General features: G+C 39.9%; 1 protein-coding gene across 2 annotated transcripts in view; it reads right to left on the reverse strand.

Annotated features, from left to right (window-relative positions):
• Positions 1-23,470, reverse strand: part of GRM1 (glutamate metabotropic receptor 1) — a 195,485-nt gene that overhangs the window by 142,027 nt on the left and 29,988 nt on the right. For both annotated transcript variants that reach the window (XM_075088000.1, XM_075088001.1), the window contains exon 2: positions 14,078-14,327. In XM_075088000.1, the coding sequence (XP_074944101.1) occupies positions 14,078-14,327 (250 nt within the window). The remainder of the gene's footprint in view (positions 1-14,077; positions 14,328-23,470) is intronic.

Raw genomic sequence — 23,470 nt, forward strand, 5'->3', positions numbered from 1 at the left:
GGGAACTGCAATTGCAAAGTCAGAGATTACACAGAGCCCTGAATATTGGAAGTGGCTCACAAAAATAGTTTTCTCTAATCCAAGGACTCTGGCTTAAGGAAAACTAAGTTTTTAAAAGATGAAGGGCTAGATTCTGCACTACAACTTTCATTGGCTCAAGCCAGGAAATGGAGGAGCATGACTGGAGGTAGGTCTCCATCACTTTGCAGTGTCTGTTTTTGGAGCTCTCTCGGAGAAACCAAAGTTTTACATAATATGCCCATACAGTCTGAAAGAACCGCAGCACTTTGATACAGGCACTTTCCCCTCCAGACTCTTAGCACAGATTGTCCCTTCCCGAAAGCACTTGTCTGCAGAACCTTAAAAACAGTGCATTTAGTTAGAAAGAGGCATGAGGACAAACAATACTATGTCTAATATAAATGGTGAAAATGAATCCAGGTAGACTACTGTTCCCTTTTCCATTAGGAAGACTTGATTAAATTAAAAGCCAGCAAATGTAAAGTACACAGAAGACACCCTCTTATATTCAGACTAATATGTGGAACTTACAGACACCACAGAGTTTTTGTGGAAGTAAAGAGCTTAGGAAGATTTAAACAAGAATCAGACATTAACAAGCAAGCACATCATCTGTAATTTCCACACCAAGGATGAAAATTACAAGGAATGTCGATCACCTGGCTTGAAACAAATCAGCCAGTCAGCAGACACTCCCAGGAGATATGTTTCTTCAGAGCAGAGAAAAAAAACGGAAGTAAAAGATCATTTGAATCGCAAGCACTGGATGTTCACCACTGACAAAAACATAATCCTAGAACACATGGACATTTTTCTGTTTTAAGAGGTAAGCACTTTGTATCAGAGAGTTATTCTCATTTCACACTCACTTTAACAGCACTGTTGTCCAGAGGGTTATTCATGATTCACAGCACCATGAAAACAGAATTCAGCCCTTGGTGTTTTACTGGAGAGCTTCAATATCAACAGAAGCATTCTTGTTTTGAATACTGATGGGCTAGCAGTCCACCACTTTATCCAGTTTGGAGCCATGGTTCTGCTTCCATTCAATTTGTGCAATTTATAGACACTCAGCTTGTTCCATGTATCTTAACACATCTCAGTATGTATCAGAATAAATAACCATTGCCTGCAACCCAAACCCTATCACACACCATCTCTTTCTTACATACAGACCCTTATCTCTACATCTCCCTACAGCTGCAACTCTTACTTGGCTTGAATAGAAGGTTGTGCAACTACTTCAGTCTTCCCATCTAAGAAGTTTTCCCACAAACATAAAGGCAAACAGAAAAAAGAAATAAGTCATACCTGGATAACAGAGCTGTCAAGAGACATCCTCTATTTCTAGTCTCATGCTTATCAGAGAAATGGTGGTAAGTTTCTTGTGAAGACTTTAAACTCTGCATTCCCACTCTGGGTTCATTTAACATACATTGTAATCACACTGCTGAGACAAATTAATTTGAAACGCATGCAGATTGACGCATCTAATTTTGTATTCTAGGTGTTTCACTGTAAATCAGTCTAGGCATTGGCCTTAGCAGTAGTTCTTTCAATAGACTTCAGCGTTTGGTTCGTTTGCTTACATTATGTCACCGCTTAGTGAGTCCTCACATTTACTCATTTTGCAGCTCTGAAAATAATCAACTGTCAGCCTGCAAAGTCAGAACACTTGCCTAGTTTTTCCCTTTATACCACTGCCTATCCTCAGAATGTAGAATTGTGATGATAACATGTGAGACCACATTCAAGTCAGTTATATTCACAGTATTTCAGGTCTGTAAAGGCAATAGTTGTTAATAAGATAAGAAATGTTTCATTCTGTATTTTTAATGGCAGTAGTGATCCCATCAAGAACAACTGAAAAAAATAAAGGGGCCAGTCTTACATACCTGCATAGCTACTTTCGAGGTTAGGGGGTCCTCTCTTTTTTGATTGCTATTGCACACCCACAAACAAAAACAGGATACATCATTCCTAAATTGTTAGATTTATTTAATTATGGGTTTGGGTGACATTTCCAAAAAAGCATGTAAAGAGATGATCTGCCTAACATAATAGGAGCAAACAGCCAAGGCAGAAGGGTTGTGAAATTAACCTGTTCCTCAAGTATCTCTGTAATATCAGTAGGATTTTCAAGAGCACATGTTGCTTATCTCCATTTCTGATTAAGAAAATGTTAAAACTCCTCCTGACTTCACAGAAAGGAAATCATGGCAACAGTGAGGACCTTTTAGTACAAAAATAAAAGCCCCATAATGGTGGCAGGTGCTGAAGAGTTCAGTATGTTGGTTGGCAGGAAAGTCTTGAGACTCATGTAAATGGGGATAGGAAGACCAGGAAAGGATGGCTGAAGATGCAAGGAACAAGATGCAGCATCTAAGGAACAACTAAAGAATGCAAATAATATATAACAATAAGGAAGCAGATAAAAGTGAACATTCGGAGATGTATTAGAGGAAGAGTAAATTTAGAGATTTCCTTTTAGAAACAGCAACTTACAATGATTCAGCCTGCTGTGACAAATCGGCAGAAACCATAACTGGAGTCACATTCAGGTTGTCATTTCTGCATACCGAAGTGCTTAAATCTGACCTGTTATTCAGCTTTCCTAATCCTCATGTTAACATGCAAGAGCTGATATTCAGCCTCTTCTTAGCAATGCCTTCTTTGGATTGAAACCAAAGAATTTGGTTTTATTCTGTAAAGCAGAAAAATAACACATTCCATTTCTACTGAACAACAGTACTATATTTTTCTTTCTAACTCTGACTTGTACTGCATCCCTCCAGTCTTTGAGGAAAAGAGGGCCAGGAGGAAAAAACTTAAACTTACTCCCCACAGAATGAATAAATACAGCCAAATCACCAGCATGGAAAATAACTGTGTGAGCCCTAGGTACCAAAGCTTACCCACAAATAGCTCATAGTGAATAATGCATACAGTTTAAAGTCAGTTGAAATAAGTGCCAGGTCAGTTATCAGGCAGCAGTGAATTTGCAAGCCTTTGAAACAAAATTCTTTTTTTTTTTTTTTTAATTCTCCCTCTCTGAAGTACAAATAACTGAACTAAGATGCAGATAGTAATGGCTGAAGTGAAGCGTGAGCAGAAGAGCTGGCCAGTTCTGCAGTATTTTGGTCCTACATCAAAACAGACTGGTGGTGCTGAAGAGGCAATAGTAACATGAAAAAAACAGCTTTGACTTTGTGAAACGAGTTCTTGACATCATGTCAGGTCCTAAAGTGCTACTATGCCTCAGAAATGGAAAGGATTTGTCTTGGCTGAAAATTTCAGCAGAAAAGCAACAGACTAAGGATCTATCACCATGGGCCAGTTGCCTTGACTGCAGTTTAATTTCAGCTTTAGAAACATCATGTATTTGGCTGTCAGATCACAACCTTTGCATGACCTAAAACTTCCACATTGTATGCTCCTACAGATGCTTCAGGGCTAGCCTCCCTTCAGATGAATCCATCTTCTCAGAATTCTGAATGCTGGGCATGTTTTCCAGCCTTGGAAAGGTACCAGGGGTTCTCCAGGAAGGCCATTAGGTTGAGGGCGTTTATGAAAGGAAAGGGAAAAATTAATTAATATCAGGAAGTATATGGAAATATATAGTCTTTCCCCACAACATTGTACTCTGCGTTTATTTCACCTTCTCTGGTCAATGAGCCAAAGGCTTTAACAAGCAGTAAACTGCTGCACTGAAAATGCTTCCAGATGATTATTCACAGGGGCTCAAAACCTTTTCAGTCACTGCTTTCCAGGATCCAGTACAAAAGTGTTTAAATTGTAACCTAAATTTTTTTTCCCTTGATGCACTTGTCCCTGTCAAAACGTGTGTTGTTTGTATGAACACAGGTCAGGCAATTCTGGCTACCTCCAGTCAATACCTTAACCCTAATGACAACATTTTCTAGTGATTCAAGGACTGGAACTGTTATTAACAGTGATATTATATATTTCCATACTGGAGGCAGAAAGACTACTTTTATACCAAGGCTTGGCAGGAAACATGAAAACAGAATCCCAGAATCCCAGGTTGGAAGGGACCTCAGGGATCATCTAGTCCAACCCTTCTAGGAAGAGCACATTCTAGACAAGATGGCCCAGCACCCTGTCCAGACAACTCTTGAAGGTGTCCAACGTGGCCGAGTCAACCACTTCCCTGGGGAGATTATTCCAATGGGTGACTGTCCTCACTGTGAAAAATTTCCCTCTGGTGTCCAATTGGAATCTCCCCAAGAGCAACTTGTGTCCATTCCCCCTTGTCCTCTCCATGTGACTCTGTGTAAAAAGGGACTCTCCATCTTCTTTGTAGCTGCCCCTTAAGTACTGGTACATGGTGATGAGATCCTCTCTGAGCCTCCTTTTCTCAAGGCTGAACAAACCCAGCTTTCCCAGCCTATCCTCACATGGCAGCTTCCCAGTCCTTTGGTCATCTTGGTGGCCCTTCTCTGGACCCCTTCCAGCCTGTCCACATCCTTTTTGTATAGCGGGGACCAGAACCGTACACAGTACTCCAGGTGTGGCCTTTCAAGCGCTGAGTAGAGCGGGATAATGACTTCTTTATCTCTGCTGGTGATGCCCTTTTTGATGCAACCCAGCATCCTGTTGGCCTTCTTGGCCACAGCAGCACACTGTTCACTCATGTTGAGCTTTCTGTTCACCAGGACCCCCAGGTCCCTTTCCACAGAGCTGCTCTCCAGCCAGGTGGATCCCAGCCTGTGCTGCACTCCCGGATTATGATTTCCCAGGTGCGTGACCTTACACTGCTCCTTGTTGAACTTCACGAGGTTCTTGTTAGCCCACTCTTCCAGCCTATCCAGATCTTCCTGCAGAGCATCTCTCCCTTCTGGAGTGTCTACTTCAATTATTCCTAAATAATACTGAAATTAGGAAAGTATTCCAGGCAAGGTTCACCTTTAACTTCTGTTTCTCTTGAAAAAATATGTGATTAATTTGCTACTTAAAATTAAGAAATTAAACCTGAAAAAAAAATATGGAGCTTTATATTTTGAGGGAGGGTTTTGCTCATTTTTTCACGAGAAGGGCATTAGGTTACATTTCTGTTTGAGCACTGAAAAGCACCTGGAATAAACTGCAGAAATTCCGAAGTTCACAGTATTAACGTCTTATTTTAACTGTTGCCAGTAGAAATATAAACTACTTAGTTTTCTAACCATTTCTGAAGGATCCCAGCCTCACACAGACATGCCTGAAAAAGTCTGGCCCTAAGTAAATTAAACAAAGACCCTTGAATTAGCATCATTCAATGTGATTCTCTCACACAAAAGTACAGTGTATTCTTCCAGGTGAGCAGCAGCCGTCCAGCTACTGGTTCCTACAGAGGCATGACAAAACTTATGCCACCTTCCTAGAAAGGTTGGACTAGATGATCCCTGAGGTCCCTTCCAACCTGTGATTCTGTGATTCTGTGATAATAAATAATCCATCAACAACGCAGAGCACTATGTAATAACTCAATGATTCTAACATCCATATTAATTCATAGACAACAAGCAAACATTGAACTGTTACACTTTTTCAGTGTTGGAAGACTTTGCAGAAAATTTAAAGGTAAATTACTTCTGCCAGGGTTGATCCTTCCTTACATTCTGTTGGACATCACTAGCTTAGATAACTCTCCTTCCAGAATCCACAGCACTTTGAAAACACTGAACCAAGTCTTAGCTTTCCTTTGCTAAGGAGCATAAACTGCCTTAGAATCATGGAAGTTTTTACCAGAAATCCAGAAACGAGAGGGGTTTGTCCCCACAAGTTTTACCATCGTGAGATTTAAGCATCACATTTTGTATTGTGCTTCGGGATACTTGGTTGTATGCTTCTGTCTCCTCTCCTATTCCAGTGGCATCAGCAAGTGAAAGGTAGCATTACTTTGCCTTGATAATCAATTGCCCTACACATTCAGAAACAAGAAAATCCCAGTCCCTTTTCTCCTCTCAATACAATCAACATTTATGAAAAAGGTACATTAATGACTACCATTGAAATGTGTACATTGCCTTCAAACAGGTTTTCACATGTTCTGTTTGATAAATCAGCAACCTTTCATATCACTTTAAACAGCTGTGCATTTACTTTATTAAAATATCTTAACTTATACATTGGTATTTTAGTAATCAATACTGCTTCCACTTTAATTAGTCTTACACGTGTGTTCAGGTCTTGGTAAAGTGTTGGTGTTTTGGGTTTTTTTTTGTAATGTTTATACTAACAAGCTATACAAAGGCATCTATTCTTCTTCTGTATAATAGCCTGGATATTCATTTTCTTTCAAATTCCTGTATAGAAATCAAAGAAGTTATTTATGACCATTGCCCAAGAACAAAAGATACTTAAAGCTGCATCTAATCTAAATATTATCTTCTGTTAGTTATTTCTTACCATAGATCATCTACAAGCTCTCAAGTGTGGTTTAATCATACCATTTCACATCTGGGTGGCCTACAACCTTAAATCCCTATAAACTTGATCTTTTCAGGAAGTCTTTAGATACATAGGCATGTAAGAACAGACAATTCTAAAGATCATATGGGAAAATCAACCCAGAAAGAAGACTGTGATGAAGGGTGTGGGCTTTCTCCTATGTCTTCAAGCTATTGGAGACCTAGTATTTCATGCCTGTCAGTATGCAACCTCTCTTGGACAATCTGGGGCAGGTATTTACTTGGACTGCCAGAACACAGTCTCAAATGTGTTAGTGACATGATCTGTTTCCTCTAAAGTGGATTCATTTTAGCAAGCACCATACTGGAAATTATGTGTTTAAGTTTTCTGTGAAGAAGTAAGAATAACATAGAGAGACCATGGCTGAAATTTACTATTTTGTACCTATTTTTATTGCATAAAGCAGAAACTAACCCATTCTGAGTTACAAAAAGAAAAATAAAAGGGAGGGGGCAGGTTAATAAAATTGAGTAACATTTCAAAAGCACCAATACCTCACCTAGAACTTTTGAAAATGTCATCCTCATTAAAAGCACTGCGTGTATCCACAGAAATATCTAATGGTTAATACATGCTTTTGAAACTAATTCTGGATGCCCATATGAGAGAAACATATTTTATTATACTCAAAACCTGGTTTAGCTCATGTCACATAGAAAAGGGAGGGAAATTAAAGACAAAAAAACCCAAAATTTAAAAATTGCCCACTTAAATCCCATTTTACCATCAAAAACAACAGGTACCTTTCTTGTATTTTCTTGTCTCTGTCTCTGAATAAGTGAACATTGTTCATGTTGTTAACATCAGCATGGAAGTACTCTTTAAAATCTCAGCTAAGTGAACCTTAATCTTACATCTAATTCATCACCGCTACCAACAAACAACAGCCATGGAATGGCTATTGGTGAGCTCTAAAAGCAGACTACACAAAACAAATGCAGTTCTGCTCTAATATATGCCTACTTAATTGGCACTGGACATGTAATCCCATTTTTAACACAGATTGATGTTATTTTAGATTAGAGGGTAAACAAAGCATGCTTGTTCATAGTCTTCTTGTATCATGTAATGCTCTTTTCATCCACACTGCTCACAAAATCTCATCATATTTAAGAGGTGCTAGACTGCAGCTATAGATTGAACCATGAATGAATAAGGATTACAAATGTGTAGAGACTGACATGTGCTGAAGTTCCAGACTTTAAAATTAGCAATGGATCCTGTTACCTGCCTTGATAATGTTCAGGAAATAGGCTGCTGGTGTTGTCAGGTGGGACTACATTCATTGACAATATTTTGCTTAAGTGACAACTTCAGTTAGATTTTGAAAGTATGTGTACATTGAGCATGAATTATTTCAGCATTTCATGGAATCTACCTGAATTTTAATCCAGCAATTTGAATTCAAACACAGCTACAACTCTGATTACATCTAAACCTCTATTTAAATTCAGAGTCTTCCACTAACTTGGACAGTCAGCAGCAACAGACTCATTAGTAACAGTCGTTCTGAGCATCTTTGGCCCTGGAGGCACCAGACAGATAAAACAGTCCTCTTCCTGCTGTAAACAGCATGAAAAATACACCCATTGCTGCTTAAATGACTATCTTCCTATTTGTCAGCATGCCACTCGTGTTGTTTCCTTTACTTTAGGCTTTCAAACCACTATGTGTTTTATCATTCAGACTACCCTCCCAAAAAGACAGCGCACAGTATGCTAGTGGTTTGGGTCCTATCGTATCCATTTAGCAATGCTGGATGACTACCAGTTTTCTTAACACCACATTTCCACTCATAGCAAGTTGGCATAAAACACTATCATGAGCAACACTGTGTGACAGCTATTATTTTTGCCAGATTTACAAGGCTCAAACCTATCCTAGGTAATCTAAGATAGAACAAAGCAAGTTTTTCTTCCCCACTTACAACCTACTGTTTTCTTTTATTAATTTCTTAGCAATCTCTTATGCACTTAAAAATATCTAATTATATTTTTCAGAAATGGAGTTAAACACATTGACCATGCAAAGCACTTCAGCTCCTCTGGGAGAATGTAGACATTTCTCATTGATTTTTCATGAACATCGGGCAGCCACTATGGTAAATGAAGGCACTGTGCATTGGAGACAGAGTACAGCCTCTGTCTTTCAGCTAGTCTAACTTAAAACAACAGTAACATCCTTTGATGGTCACCTTCTTTATGAAGAACATCCCAATCTAGCAGCAGAATATTCTCAGTCAATTTGTAGGTAATGCGTGATCCACTGGCACCAGGGACTCATCTGGACGGAATGGGCAGGCAGATATGGGAGGTATCTTTTTAGCCAGGTATGGAAGATGGTATGTGTGATACTCTGTGTTATTTATGATATTTGTGATGTCAGAACTAAATGAAAGAGAAAGAAAAATACCTGTCATCATGATGTTGGCATTGCAACCTATGTCATCTGCGGTGGGTTAGCTTTGGTCTGCAGCCAAATGCCCACCCAACCACTTGCCAACTACCCCTGCCCAACAGGACAGGGTAGAAATTAGGATGAAAAATCTCATGGGTCAAAATAAAGACAAGGAGATTGCTTAACAGTTACCCTCACAGGCAAACGAGATTCAACTTGGGACAAATTAATTCAGTTTATTGCCAATTAAAATAGATTTGGATGGTGAGAAACAAAGACACAAATTAAAACAACATGTTTCTTCATGGTGGTCTACTTCCCTCAGAAAATTACAAGATCATCCCTGAGGAAATACCTTGCCTTCACGCTTGACAGGAGCCACTTCCAGAGGTTGTGAATTGTTCCCTTTCTTCCAATTTCTTTGTCTCTTCCCTGGTCCCTAGCAAGGTATCCCAGCTTCTGGGTTTCCTTACCTTCCAATTCCTGACCGTCAGCCCCAGTATCCCAGCATCTGAGGAACCAGGCAGCAATCCCTTTGCCTGGCTGGCAGATACAATCTTTCTGCATATCTCAAAGTTCATTCAGGGACCAGGTGATTTCCGCGTATAGAGTGACTTCTGTCACCTCCTTCTCCTGTTTTCTTGCCAAAGGACCAGCTTCCTGACCAGAATTTTCCTCCTCCCTTACTAATCGATGCTATGGACCTGTAAACTTCTGCGTCCAGGTTTTCATTTTGACTATGGGGATGATTACTGTAGATAGGGTTTGGGTCCCTGTCTTAATCATGGTGTCCTCAGATGTAGAGGACCTCCTTCATCTGCTCTGATGGAGGTGAACAGAGACTCAGTAGTCATAGTCACAGTGCTAGGAACAGATGGGTCTCATTCAGGCAGGCAAGGCACTCTTCTGTCAAGTGGTGCACCAATGCAATGGGATTACATGCCTGCTCAGGCTTAAAATCCCAGGCTTTGGAAGGTGATAACTGCCCTAGGCACCTGCCCAAATCCTCCCACACACCCTGCCACACAGGGATTGACCGTGTTGGGGCACATTTCTCTGTCAACTCACCAAGTTATTTACTCTTACACCTGGATGAAATCAGGTTCCACATGTCCAAAAATGTCAGATAATAGGACCAAACATCTTACACTGACAATGCCTTGTCAATATTCTAGAAAGTGTGAAGTTAAATGTCAAAACCACCATTATTAACATTGGCTTGTGAAGGGAGGGCAGTCAGGAATAATTTTGTCACACTATGCATCCTGAAACCTCTGTCACCCTATGCTAAAAGGGTTCTATTAGCTATAGAAAAAGAACTGATTGCCCTCTGTCATGCACTGGGTTCTCAGCAGAGAATGCAACTGTATCTCCACCGCCAAGTATCCAAACATTCAGGAGAGGTCATCCTACCTACGCTTAAAATTCATAGTTCTACAACAGCCTGTAGAGTGATATTAATGAAGACCATAAAACATTCAAAGCCTACAGACGTAAAGCAGTACGTAGTCCATTACCAAGTGTTATATTGAAAAAGAACATGTGCACTAATATATCCCTTCCATCCTAAAATTCCTTATATGTTTACACAAACCATTTTGTCTAGGAGTTTGAAAGATCATCAAATTGCAAAAGAACATTTTAATTTCCAACTATTTATCTAGCATGCCTCTTCTCCAATGATCTCCGAGTAACTCTTAAAATAGGTGATTTCGTATGTGTCTTTCATTTGCTTTGCACGACCCGCACAGATGCTGGAAAGTCGGTCACATGCCTTGTCTTGGTGCATCATTCCAGGGGATATATGGGAGATTCATCCATCTTGCAAGATTCTCACAAAACCTAATTGATGCTTATTAAGTAATCTAAAACCCAGTGGCCTGCATAAACATGATCAGGCACATGATGCTGAGTATCTTTCTGCATAGTCTCTTCACATCAAAACTAATTTCTGCTAAAAGAGCTATCACCTGACTTCCCTTAAGGGTACAGTTTATTTTCTTAGTGTAATTTTGGCCTTTATTACTCCAATAGTATTCCAAACATTGTTTTTATACAAAGACATGATTAATTTTTGTCTTGTCCTTTCCCTTTGATTAACAGCCACTTTTTAAAGCTTTATTGTCCTTAATTTCATAGCTTAATACATTTTCTCATGGATATCTCCAATACAATCGGACACTGCTTCATTTTCAGAACATCCTCCACTCTCCCTCAGGCAGGACTGTAACCTCTTCTCTGGTCCTGTCTTATTCCCAGCTTCCCTGCGGATTCAGAAATAGAAATTCCCTTTCTTCTCACTAATCCAACAGATTCCCACTTCCAGTAGCAAAGGAGACTGAACTTTTAGTTAGAACTCCAATCTGAATTTGGGAACACTTGCTTAGATATGGCACAAGTAGGGTCCTAACTCCATGCCTGAGAAAAGTCAGCCCATCCTGGAAAAGTCCTCAGTATCTGATGACCCAGTCCTGGCTCAGTGTAACCCCCTATAATTTCCAATGTATCATTCCCAGATTAAACTGAAGTCAGATTTAGTTCCCAGCTCTCTTTCTGATACCTTGATTTTAGTTAAGATAAGCTGTTCCTATCAGCTTTGATCAATAACAATACTGAAGAGAGAGGAAGAGGTCTTAGCCAGGTGTCCCTTTGTAAAGGCTTCCTCTTTACAGTGAGTCAGAGCAGAGTATAGGGTTGATACAGTGTGGCTGATAATAAACCTGTGGGCAAATTAAAGGCTTTGTTTAGCTCATTACTGCAAAAAATCTTGATTTCACATTCACTCCCACTTCCCTCCATTAAAAGAATGTTCTTAAAAGGCTTTTGGTTTTTTGCTTAGCTGGGTACTTGAATAAAAAAGACTAAACAGCATGTCACAGAAGCGTTAATGCATGCCTTGGTTCCTGTTTGTATATAGATGACCAAATTCATAGCACTGCAGTTTCACTTCAACTTACTTGTGAATAAGTTTGCTAGATTTGCCATTTTTTAAAATCACTTAATTAGGACAATTCAAAGAAGATGTCTTTTCTTTTAGTTCTGCAAGCACACATAAAACGTGCAAGCCCTATAATATTTTTTATTTCAGCCAGCTGTCAGGCACAATCCCGACTATACAAAGCAATAGTCAGCCTGTCTTACAAACAGAACAGCCCACCCAGCCCTATAAAGGAGTCTCCCATACTCAATTACCAACATAAAAGAAGGGTACCTGAAAAATGCATTGTGATTTCCAAAGAAATTCCATTATTAACATTTAATACATGAGAAGCTCTGACAAAAAGTTCAGAGTAACACTGTTGGGCAGATTCTGAGACAAATAACTCAATAGAGTAGCATAATGCTTAGTAAAGGCTTTTAGTCAAAGTTCCAAGCTAAAAAGTTCCACATATCCATGGAGTAGGGGATCAAGTAAGTGGCCTAATAGGAAAACTAAGGTTTGTACCACCAAAGTACCTAGTTTTGGTGTTTAGTGTAGGACACTAGTTTCCCTTGGCTCTCTGTATGGACAGCGTCACGAAAATCAGGTCAACAGTAAGACACCACTACAGAAGGACAACTATACATGAAGAAAGCACAGCATTGCCTAAAGTTGCAGGGCATTTACAAAATGATCAGGGATGCTGTCACCCAGACTAATTTTATCATAGTTTCTTCAGTTCACTGAAAAAAACCATACTTAAAACATATCCATCCTGAAGCATTCCATTATTCATTTCAAATGATGCACATTGAATGATGCAGTCAAAAAGCACATGCATAAATCTAAAACATCATACCTTTTCAATACTGCCTTACTGCTTGTTTCATTTTAATGCTGATGGCTTTCCAAACGTGCTATATCTTATCTACACACCCTTCTAGAGATACAGTCTCTGCTCCAAATAGATTGCAATCAAAGACTGCAACAAAAATAAATGATGAAAGGGGAGCCATTGATTGCTTTCAGATGATTACTTGGGCCAGTTTAGCTATCTGACTCATAAAAATCATAATTGTGGGGTTTGAGGAGTGATGCAGTAAGGGAAAGACCAATATTATAGCACAGGGATAAAGGAGAGCATCCCGGTCACAACAATGACAAACAGAAAGGCTTTAGGGAGAGAAAGGGACAAAAAAAAGTCTGACAGGTCCAAATGACAACAGAAGAGAAAGGCAACAGAAGCTAAGTAGGTGAGGAGACAACTGACAGGGCCTTGAAGGAATGGTGTTTGAACATTAGATAAGAAAGAATCAAAGAGTAAATAGAAAGAGTAGAAAAGACATTATCAATCTAACACACAAGACAGAAAGTCAGACCTCATCATTTGAACAAGATTCATTGAAACAGAAAAACAGACATAAAGACATTGCAAAAATCAAGATGAAAGTCAAAGAAGCCTCAAAATAAGAGCTATCACAAAAATGGAAATGTGGATAGACCATATGTGACAGAACTGTAGTTGACCATGTTTTAGTGAATATCTACAAAGAACTGATAAACTCTAGAAGAAAAAAACAACCATTATTTTGATCAAGATGGTCTTTGCCTGTCCAGTGCATGTCTGCACTGTTACTCTGGTAATATAAAACCACGCATACATACTGACTTGGCCATCAGCAAGTTTGATGTTTTAAAAAACAAACAAGTCTGTGTAATATCACTGCAAACTGTGTAATATCACTTTCAACAGCAAAGATCAGAACAAAGTGTACAACTGAGAATGCCCGGTTTTAATTGTAAGACTGTGAAAAAAGTTCAAGTAATCAAAACCACTCAATAATTTGGGGGTTCAAATTATCAGGAGACATCCTTAGTGAAACACATGAAATTTTGTCACGTGTCACACTTCCGGATCACATTCTGAAACCAGAATTCTTTGCTCCCTACTTTGGTTATAAAATCAGTGTTTGAAACATTTCTCTAGAGTTTGCAAAAGCACAAAAACACAAACATCTTATATCCATGTAAAACAGTAGTAATTAACATTCACTTCAGCAAAAGTTACCACCACTGATTAAGTTGGCATACACCTTCATGTCCCCTTCCTGAGATCTGCTTTACCATCTTGCCACTTCTTCTCATTCATTAGACAAGTAAATATGGAAATTACTGGTAGCCTGAGTTGCACAGTTCTGAAATGAAAGGACTGCTTGCAGGATGAGAGGGAGAGGATGGGCAGAGAAATCACGCTCAGACCCTTACCTTCCAATTAGCAGGAACTCCCCAAGCACTCCCAGGCGCCTCATGGCGATCAGGATCCCCCTCACTGTCATTCCCTCGCAGAAGCAAACCACCACTCTAGCCTTGGGTAACCTCTCTCGCAGCTTGCGGAGCAGGCGATCAAAGCTCTTTTCCCCAGCATTGCTGTAGATCTTGTCAGAGTGAGCAATGCAGAGACCCTCTTGGGCAGCCAGCTCTTTGAAGGCTTCCATTCCACTTTCCCCATAATTTCCTGTTTAAAAAAAAAAAAAAAACAAACAAAAAAAGTTTATATTATATCATGCATTTAACCAGTTGGGGGGGAGGCTGTGATGGGAAAGTTTTCCTTAAAAAATAATCGACTAGCAGAAGGAAAGGCAAAGGAGGTCCACCGAAGCAAACATACTCAGAGTTCAGCAGAGCAACAAGATATCCATATATCAGTAGGTCTTAACTGATCTGGAGACTGCAAGTTTCTTTTCTTACATTGATTTACCAATGGATATTAAAGTCAAACAAGGGGTGGATATGTAGAAAAAGGGACAAAGACAGCTCAGACAGTAAGGATAAAGTGTAAGTAACATTTCCATGGCAAAAATCACAGTTGTGTTAGTCCAGGAAAACAGTCACAGTAAAGAGAAAAAAGAATTTCATTCTAAGCCATTCTGTACCACATGCAGTCCACATTCATAAAAATGAATGAAAGATGGATGTAAACTTAAAGCATCTGATCTGGTAGGATTTTGAAAGCCACTTACACAAATCTGACTGACCATTTACTGCTTCTGAAAGCCACTTACACTAATCTTAACTGACAGTTAAAATTTAGGCTCGATGTTTCTCTTGGAATAGGAGGCTTTCTATCTGTAAGAACTTTGGAAATAACTCTTCCTAATATAGAAATGTTTGAACTTTGTGGTCCAGGCAGTATCAAAGCTGATTCTCAAGTTCCCTTCACTTTTCTATTTACACATTTTTGAAGCCAAATCAACAGCTTTACAAAACCCGGATTGCTTTCACCTACAGAGACAGGTGAAATCTCTAGTTTTCTATCTAATATTCTATTCATAAAATATTCCTTGAACATTTTATGCCTGCCATGAGCACAGGATTTATGATGAACATCAATCAGGCAAGAGGAGCAGATGGATTACAAAAAAAGTCTATTAACAGTAACAAGAAATGGTTCAGAAAGAGAAGCATAAATTTTGTTATCCACATTTGTAATGTTTGCTTAATTTATTGAGTAAGTAACATTAGATATGACGATCACTTCTAGACCCAGACCTTTTCAAGCCAGGAGTGACTGAGGAGGTCCGTCTTCCCCCTTATTAGAGAGAGTTTTAAATAGCGAATTGCAATGAGAAAGACTTCTGAATCAGCCCAACTCCCACCACAAAAAAAATCACAACTCAGAAGGCTACCAGAGAGAAAATTCAGCAAGAGACAGTTCGGGCATTCTTCATAAATCCAAATAAGTGCGTTTTTCCAGAAATGTGGATCATTCGCAGCAGATCAGACACACTATGCAGACAGTTATAGTCATACTAGAATGCAGCCAAACCTGCCAGGTCTAGTGTCAAACACAAAACTCAAGTCCCGCAGCCTTTTTCCACCAAACTGCCCTAGTTTCTCACAAATTTGCAGCACAGCAGAATGGCCTCTTTTCCAATCTGTGACTCGATGCCAGATACAGCAAGCAGGTCAGTCTGCTTTCTTGTCTGTGAGCCAGACACACTCCAGAGTGGGAGCAATGCCATGGCCCTGCATGGCTGCAGAGGGGAGGGAGGGGAGAGGAAGAGCTCTGCCTGGTAGGAACACACCAACAAGCAGTCCCCGTTGCAGGCGCAGCACGGCAGCCCTGTCCCACGACCCTGCACTTTGGTAAATGATGTGGCCTCGCATAGGGCTTGTCATATGCTGAGAAGGACACAGGTGGACACAGTTTCATATATTTATAGGCCATACCCTGCAGTCACCAAGCAATTTGCCCCAGGACCTCAGCCTGGGCAGTTTGAGCCATACTGCTTTTATGGCTTCCCTCAGGTCCCAGACTGAAGCAGGACAGCTTCATTGCTGATTTGCCATTAGCAAGCACCTTATGCTTTGGAAGGAAATTAGGATATATTTCCCAAATTCATATGGAGCTTTATGCAACAGACTCATCTGAAACCGGTAGGATTATTCTTAAAGTCTTACCTAAGGTGAGCCAGGGGACTAAACTGAATCTTCTTAGATGTTTAGGCAATGCATATTAGAAAATAAGTGTAGTAGGTTTCCCACCTCAAATTAAGGTAGGATGGGATTTTCTCATATATCAGTACAGCACTAACTCTGCTGTGTAATTCAAGTTAATGATTTCAACAAATGAAAAATTAAATCCACTCGGAAAGATTTTTCCCAGCTTTAATTTTGATGGAATAACAATTACCTCATAGTCCTTTCTGTACCAACAGGACAACAGCCTACCAAAATATAGGCTAAGGGGAAGTAAGACTGTTGCCTATAAATTCAATAAGTGTGATAAAGAGCCTAGAAGGAAAAAAGCTAATTAAGATCAAGAACAACACTGACACAAGATGAAATAAGCAAAAAACAAGGCACAAACAATCTGAAGCTGAAAAATGAAAGCTTCGTAACCCTTATATATGAAAAAAAAAAGTGGAACAGCTTTCCAATAGCAGTACAAAGAAAGAAATCTGGTTGAGGGTTGGACAAGATGATCTCCAGAGGGCCCTTACAACCCCTACCATTCTGTGATTCTGTGATGTTAGACAGGTGCTTGCTCAGCTCACAAGAGCGTTTTGTAATGTAGATGTCTGCAACAGCCAGGGACAAGACTTAATGACCCAGGAGGTCTCAGAGTCTGTTTGCTCTGCTCCCAAAGCAAGACAGCATGCTGCACACCTTCCCCCTCCAGGGGAAAGGATCAGGGAGAAAATGAGCATGTGACAGATGTTAGATACATTGTTCAATGTGCTCAGCTTCCAGGGTACGCACAGTGTAAGGGCATATATAGAGTAGAAAACACTAATCAGTTCTGTGCAACAGCCGAGAACTTATCCATCTGTACCAGCTTGCTGGGTGCCTCCCTTTCAATCCACACGCATGCAACAGCTAAGAGGGGAAACGTGAAAGAAATCTGAGCGAGACGGTAGGCGGTGAAGAGGTACAACAGGTCCATGGGCTGAGGACTATTTTTCCTGTGAAAGAGCCATTGAAGAAAAGATCCAGTCTTGTCTGCAACTGCCTTTTGTTACCAGAATCAGCTGTTAAAAGCCGAATTATTTATCATTGTGAAGCTACAAACAACTGATTTTCATTCTGACTTGCACCAAAAACTATGTGAGCCAGTAACGTACTTTGAACATCATGACATATTGCTAATTTTTAACATTTTTTTTCTTTCTAGTTCTGTTCACCTTGTACCCTATTCAGAGAACCAGATATTTTCCTTGTATGCTTCAAGCAAACTCTGTACAGCAGCGCAAAGGTAAATGCTAACCCTATAATGTATTTTACTGCGATTTTACTGTATTTTTGTTGTTGTGGCTTTTGGTAATGTTGTATTGTACCCTGTAATTTTACTAGGAGGATTTTCATGACACTCCTCAGTGCCAAAGACAGCTTTGCTTCACCACTTTAAAAATCCTAGATAAGGCCATTTCTGAGAGGGATCCACATATCTGGAGATGCTGGTGAGAGCTATGTGTAGTGGGAATTATTCTCACTCATTGCATTCCATGCACTAAATATCTTAACAAAAACATTAAGATGCTGTAGTAAAAATCAGAGATGTTATCTCAATCAACAGAAGACAAACAAAAGAAGAAAGTACCAAAAATTTAGCCTCAGAAATTGATCCTATGAGATGGTAAGTATTACATTCATGTCGCAGCTACTCTGGAAATAACACTATTTGCTTGCATTAATGCTTGAGCAGTGTGAGGGGCAGAACCCATGAGCTCCATCAAAAAGGTTTATACTTTTATTTTTATTATAGCTGTTCGGCAAATTTACCCCATTTTCTTTGTCAAGAGAACCATCTATTTTTAATTTATGAAATGGAGTGGAAACGTAGCCTCAGCAATCAGATGCTTATGAGAATCCTGGAGATTGTCTTCTTGAGAGGTGCACAGAGCGGCTGTGTGGGTCTTCTCAAGCCACATGACAGAAAGTGCTATGTTTACACAGGGCTTATAACCAAAACAGTCTGTCCCACATAAATCAATGTCTGATTTCATTCAAGGGTAGGGATTATATGTGGGGGAGCATAAGGAAATATGAACTGTTCATATTTGTGCTGCAAAGAACATCCCCTTGAAATATAGGCTAGCTCCGCTTTAAAAAAAAGTCTTAAAAAGAAAACCATAATGCTGAAGAGGAAGTCTGAAACTGTTCTCTCTCACTCTGCTTTCAGCATCACTAGGATATATCAACTACTTTTTAGAGACCCCTTTAGAAACACACCTACAAAAACAACAACAAAAACCCACAGCAGAGGACTGTACCTGGAAGAATGCTCCAGTGCCCTTAAATAACAAAAGGCAGGGAGCAAGAGATACTTCACCTACCTGGGCCATGAGCAATACCTTCAGGTGAGGTCACCTATCCTTGCCATTAGGGGCTTATTTGCTGCATGTATTCCTCTAAATAATAGCACTAACTGCAATCTAGATAAAAGGTGAAAACTAAAAACCATATACCCCATAAACACATAGTGAAGGAAGCACACCAATAAGACAACCACAGAATCTAGCGTCACCGCAAGGTACTAGAGAGGCAAGTCATATCACAGGAAGGTTCCCCTTTTCACAAATAACAAGTGAGAAACTATTCCCAGTCCTTCTCTTTCCCCTCTCAATGTTATGATTTGTCTGTTCACTTCTCCCAAGCTTGTGGATACGATGCTGGAGGTATGAAGTTTGTTTCAGTGTTCAGTATTGATTCACTATAAAACATCTCTTTTCCTCATCTAATGAACTGCTTTTTGGCAGAGAGAGAAAATAAGAGGAGAACATGACATAACATCAAGAAATAACTACTCAGAAGCTTCCCTACTGCAAAGACAGATTATTTGGGAAGAGTAGGGCAAGGACATGATCTGATTATTAAGTTACTTCCTGATATGTTGCAATAACTAATTTGTAAAAACTAGTGGTAATATTAAATATGACAGTAACTGTACAGTTGTCAAATACAATTCTGGGAAGACTGGAAGGTTTTAGACAAGCGAACAGAAAAAAACTAGAAAAAAAGGCAAAAAAGAGTGCCATTTTTTTCTCCTATAACATCCTGTGTTTCCCTATGCTACAAGGGCATCTTTGAATAAGGTCATTTAATAAGAAAATGATTGATTTGTCCCATTTTAATGTATTTCTTCTCAGTTGAACCATATTAAATAATCATGTGCATACTCTTAGTCCATTCCAAATTAAAATTTTAAAAAGTTCAACCACCTGATTTAAACTAGTGTGTTAATAACTGGTTCGGAACACATACATAATCAGTGAATGTGTCTCAGATGACAAGCAGTCACTTTTTAAATGTAATAATTCAGCCACTTACATCCATTTGTCCACACCTTTGATTGGGAAAGTTAAAAATAAAAGCCAAAGTGTACATTTATTCCCTGAATGTAGCAGACTGATGAAAAACTGAGTTGTAGAAATGGATCTGCCCATGTGTGTTATTTTGGTACATCCCAAACATAAATACTACACTCAGAGAAAGCAGCTCTGTTGGCACACAGCTTCCAGGACTGTTGAACTACACCGTCCCTCCTCTGCCAGGCTTCTCTGTCACTGTGGAAAGGGCAAAGATCAAACACTTCCATGTTTCCCGAGAATATCTTTTTCACCAGTGATGTCAGGAGGGGCTGCTTTCTACCAGCTATTCCAAATAGGATTTGTGTTTCCTTTTTCAATGAACCTTCTTCGCTTAGTGTTGACTTTGCCACCTAAAGCCCTTTAACATAGAGTTTCTTTTCAGACTTCAGATAGCTTTCTCAATATCATTTTCTTTCTTCACTGAGTATATCTCACCTCGGGTGTTTTTAAAAGACAACTTCAAAAGCAGGTGAGTTAGGCTATGAGAGCACTTCACAATCCCTAAAGGACTGGTCACTTTACAATAAGAAGAATTCTGCATGGATGTGGACTCCAGTTCTGATAACAGTCAGGGCAAAAGAGTGGAGAAAATACCAAAAGAAAAACCTTTACTAGACCTAAAATCCCGGTCTAACTACAAAGCTTGAAAGGAAAACTCTACCTCTTAGTTTATTCTAAGTACTTTACGGATAAATGAGAAAAAAATTCTTTACAAAGAATTCTGAAGTAGCTATTTTAATTTCTCCAGGTATAATAGTTTTAAAGAAGAGAGAAACAAGTCCTTCCAACATTGACCCCTCAGGACAGTTTAATACAGGTTGAACATCACAGATACTCACTATAAGTATTCCTTTCCTGGAGACAAGCTGGATTGCCCACTGCTCCCTGTCAGTCAGACCAAGTCCAGCCACCCAGCTCTTTGGTTCTAAGCTTGCTTTCAACTTGCTACGACCCATAGGTATCACAGAACTTCTTACCACCATCAGCTTGCCTCCTAGGCCAACTCATGGCTCTATGGAAGTCAGCATTTCTCTTATGTTTCTCTGGTTGTTTTTCTTTGACCATGCTAGAGAGATTTTGCACTGGGTGGAGCCCTCACTGGCCTTTAATTATGGAAAGGGTAGTTCATTATTAGAAACTGAAATAGCTGTGTGTACACTCTGTGTTCTTTTAAACTATCTTAGCAAAGTTTTCTTGGTTCACCACAGAACTCTGACCTTTTTTCTTTAGAACTTAAGGCACTTCTATAAATGCAGGAAGTGAGCTGTTTACCAGACTAACGTTTTTGTTTTCTAAAGTCAAGTAAAACTGAGTAGAAGTATATTGGGTTTGTGTGGCAAGGTTTTGGTAGCAGGGAGGCTACAGGGGTGGGTTCTGTGAGAAGCTGCGAGAAGTTTCCCCAATGTCCAATAGAGCCGATGCCAGCTGCCTCCAAGAAGAACCCACCGCTGGCCAAGGCCGAGCCCATCAGCAGCAGTGGTAGCGCTGGAAGAAGGTGGAAAAAAACCTGCGCTACTGCAGCCAGAGAGAGGAGTGAGAATATTTGAGAGGAACAGCTCTGCAGACACCAGGGTCAGTGAAGAAGGAGGGGGAGGAGGTGCTCCAGGCACCAGAGCAGAGATTCCCCTGCAGCCCCTGGTGAAGACCATGGTGAGGAAGGCTGTGCCCCTGCAGCCCATGGGGGTTAACAGTGGAGCAGATATACACCTCCAGTGCAGCGAGGACCCCATGTCGGAACAGGTGGATGCCTGAAGGAGGCTGTGACCCCATGGGAAGCCCATGCTGGAGCAGGCTCCTGGCAGGGCCTGGGGACCCATAGAGAGAGGATACCGTGCTGGAGGAGGTTTGCTGGCAGGAATTGCGACCCTGTGGGGGATCCATGCTGGAGCAGGCTGTCCCTGAAGGACTGCACCCTGTGTAAAGGACTCATGCTGGAGCAGTTCATGAAGAAATGCAGCCCGTGGGAAGGACCCACATTGGAGAATTTCATGGGGAACTGTCTCCCATGCAAGTAGCCCTGTACTGGAGCAGGGGAAGAGTGTGAGGAGACCTCCCCATGAGAAGGAAGGAGCAGCAGAGACAATGTGTGATAAACTGACCACAACCCCCATTCCCCATCCCCTTGTACCACCTGGGGGGAAGTAAAGTTAAGCCCAGGAAGAAGGGAGGGGTGGGGGGAAGGTGTTTTAAGATTTAGGTTTTATTTCTCATTATCCTACTCTGATTTGACCAGTAATAAATTAAATTAATTTTCCCCAAGTTGAGTCTGGTTTGCCTGTGATTGTAATTGGTGAATGATCTATCCCTGCACTTATCTTGACCCACAAGCCTTTTGTTATATTTTCTCTCCCCTGTCCAGCAGAGGAGAGGAGGTGATAGAGTGGCTTGGGTGGGCACCTGGCATCCAGCCAGGGTCAACCCACCACAACAAGGGAGAAAATGAAACCAGAAGATGAAAGGGTGAAGTTAGATGACTGTTATAGCCATAAAACAACACAGTATTCCTATCACACTCCAAGTCTTCAGAGAGACGAAACTGTATTTCAGGTAAGAAAATCTGTATGATTTCAGTAAATGCTAGGTTACAGCTCACCATAGTGACGTAAATACCCAGACATAAGTAAAACTGCAACCGGATACAGTGGTAACATTTAAGCCTTCATCCTGAATGAGGCAGATGCATCATCCTGAAAAACTAATTGATATTCTTGTCAGAAATACAAGTACAGGTGAAATCAGTCCTGAAGTAATGAGGTATTAGTGCTAAATTGCACTTCCCTAATAAATGAAATGCCAAAATGTGGTCTTATGTCAATATTTTTTTCCTAAATGTATTCAAAGACTATACCCTGTGCTTATTTGTTATGTGTCTAACAAGGAGTTTTAGAGGTTTATTTATATTTTGATGGAACTATTTAATCTCAAACACTGGCTGATATACAGTACTTGTAACAAATTTGCTTGCTGAACTTAGTCTTTCTGTTCATGACTTATCAGTAAGTAGCTTCCAGTTTTCTTCAAAATATATTAAAAATAGTCTAGTGATGCCTAACATTAACTGTTGGTTAGTTCTGCTGATTAGCATTGGTTGAACAACAGGTCACAGAAGTTTCCTGTTTCTTGATAAGACTGGAGAAACTAAACATAAGAATAAATTTTCAACACTCTTCTATGAATGATCTCTACTTTTTTATTTTTAAGCTTGCTGTGAATGTTACACATAGTAAAATATTTTTATATATTATATAATTATAGAAAGAATACCCAAAAGGGACATCAAAGTAGGAGAACAATATTCTATTTTCTTTTTTTTTTTTTTTAATATGAGCAGATATTTCAAAAAGAAGGAATGAAGTATATACTCAGTCTGCTCATGTTTTGGCAATTATGCATTTAGTTTAGCTCACATTCTAAGCACAAGATTTAAAACAATGATGCCAACTTTAGGCAAGCAAAAATCACTCACATGTACCCTACTATAGATGAAGATTTGAATAAATGGAAATTTAGAAACATATTTCTACTTGTTATCTGGTTTCTGAACCCGAAGGCACAGAGACATCATAGTTTCTGACCTTTCCCCACAATTTTGAGAGTTACACATAGTTATTTTTATTTTTGTGAACCTATCTTATCTGATACTCACAAATCAAGTTTTCAAGGGCTGGGACTTAGAGGGCCAAACATCATGAAATACTCCATAAAGAGTCAGCAAGGCTGTGAACACTTCCCAGTAACCTACATTATCAATGTCTGTAGGAGGTATCTGGAAAGTATGTTAGAAATG

This window comes from Phalacrocorax aristotelis, chromosome 3, assembly GCF_949628215.1.
Source record: "Phalacrocorax aristotelis chromosome 3, bGulAri2.1, whole genome shotgun sequence".
In the NCBI taxonomy this organism is placed as follows: domain Eukaryota; kingdom Metazoa; phylum Chordata; class Aves; order Suliformes; family Phalacrocoracidae; genus Phalacrocorax; species Phalacrocorax aristotelis.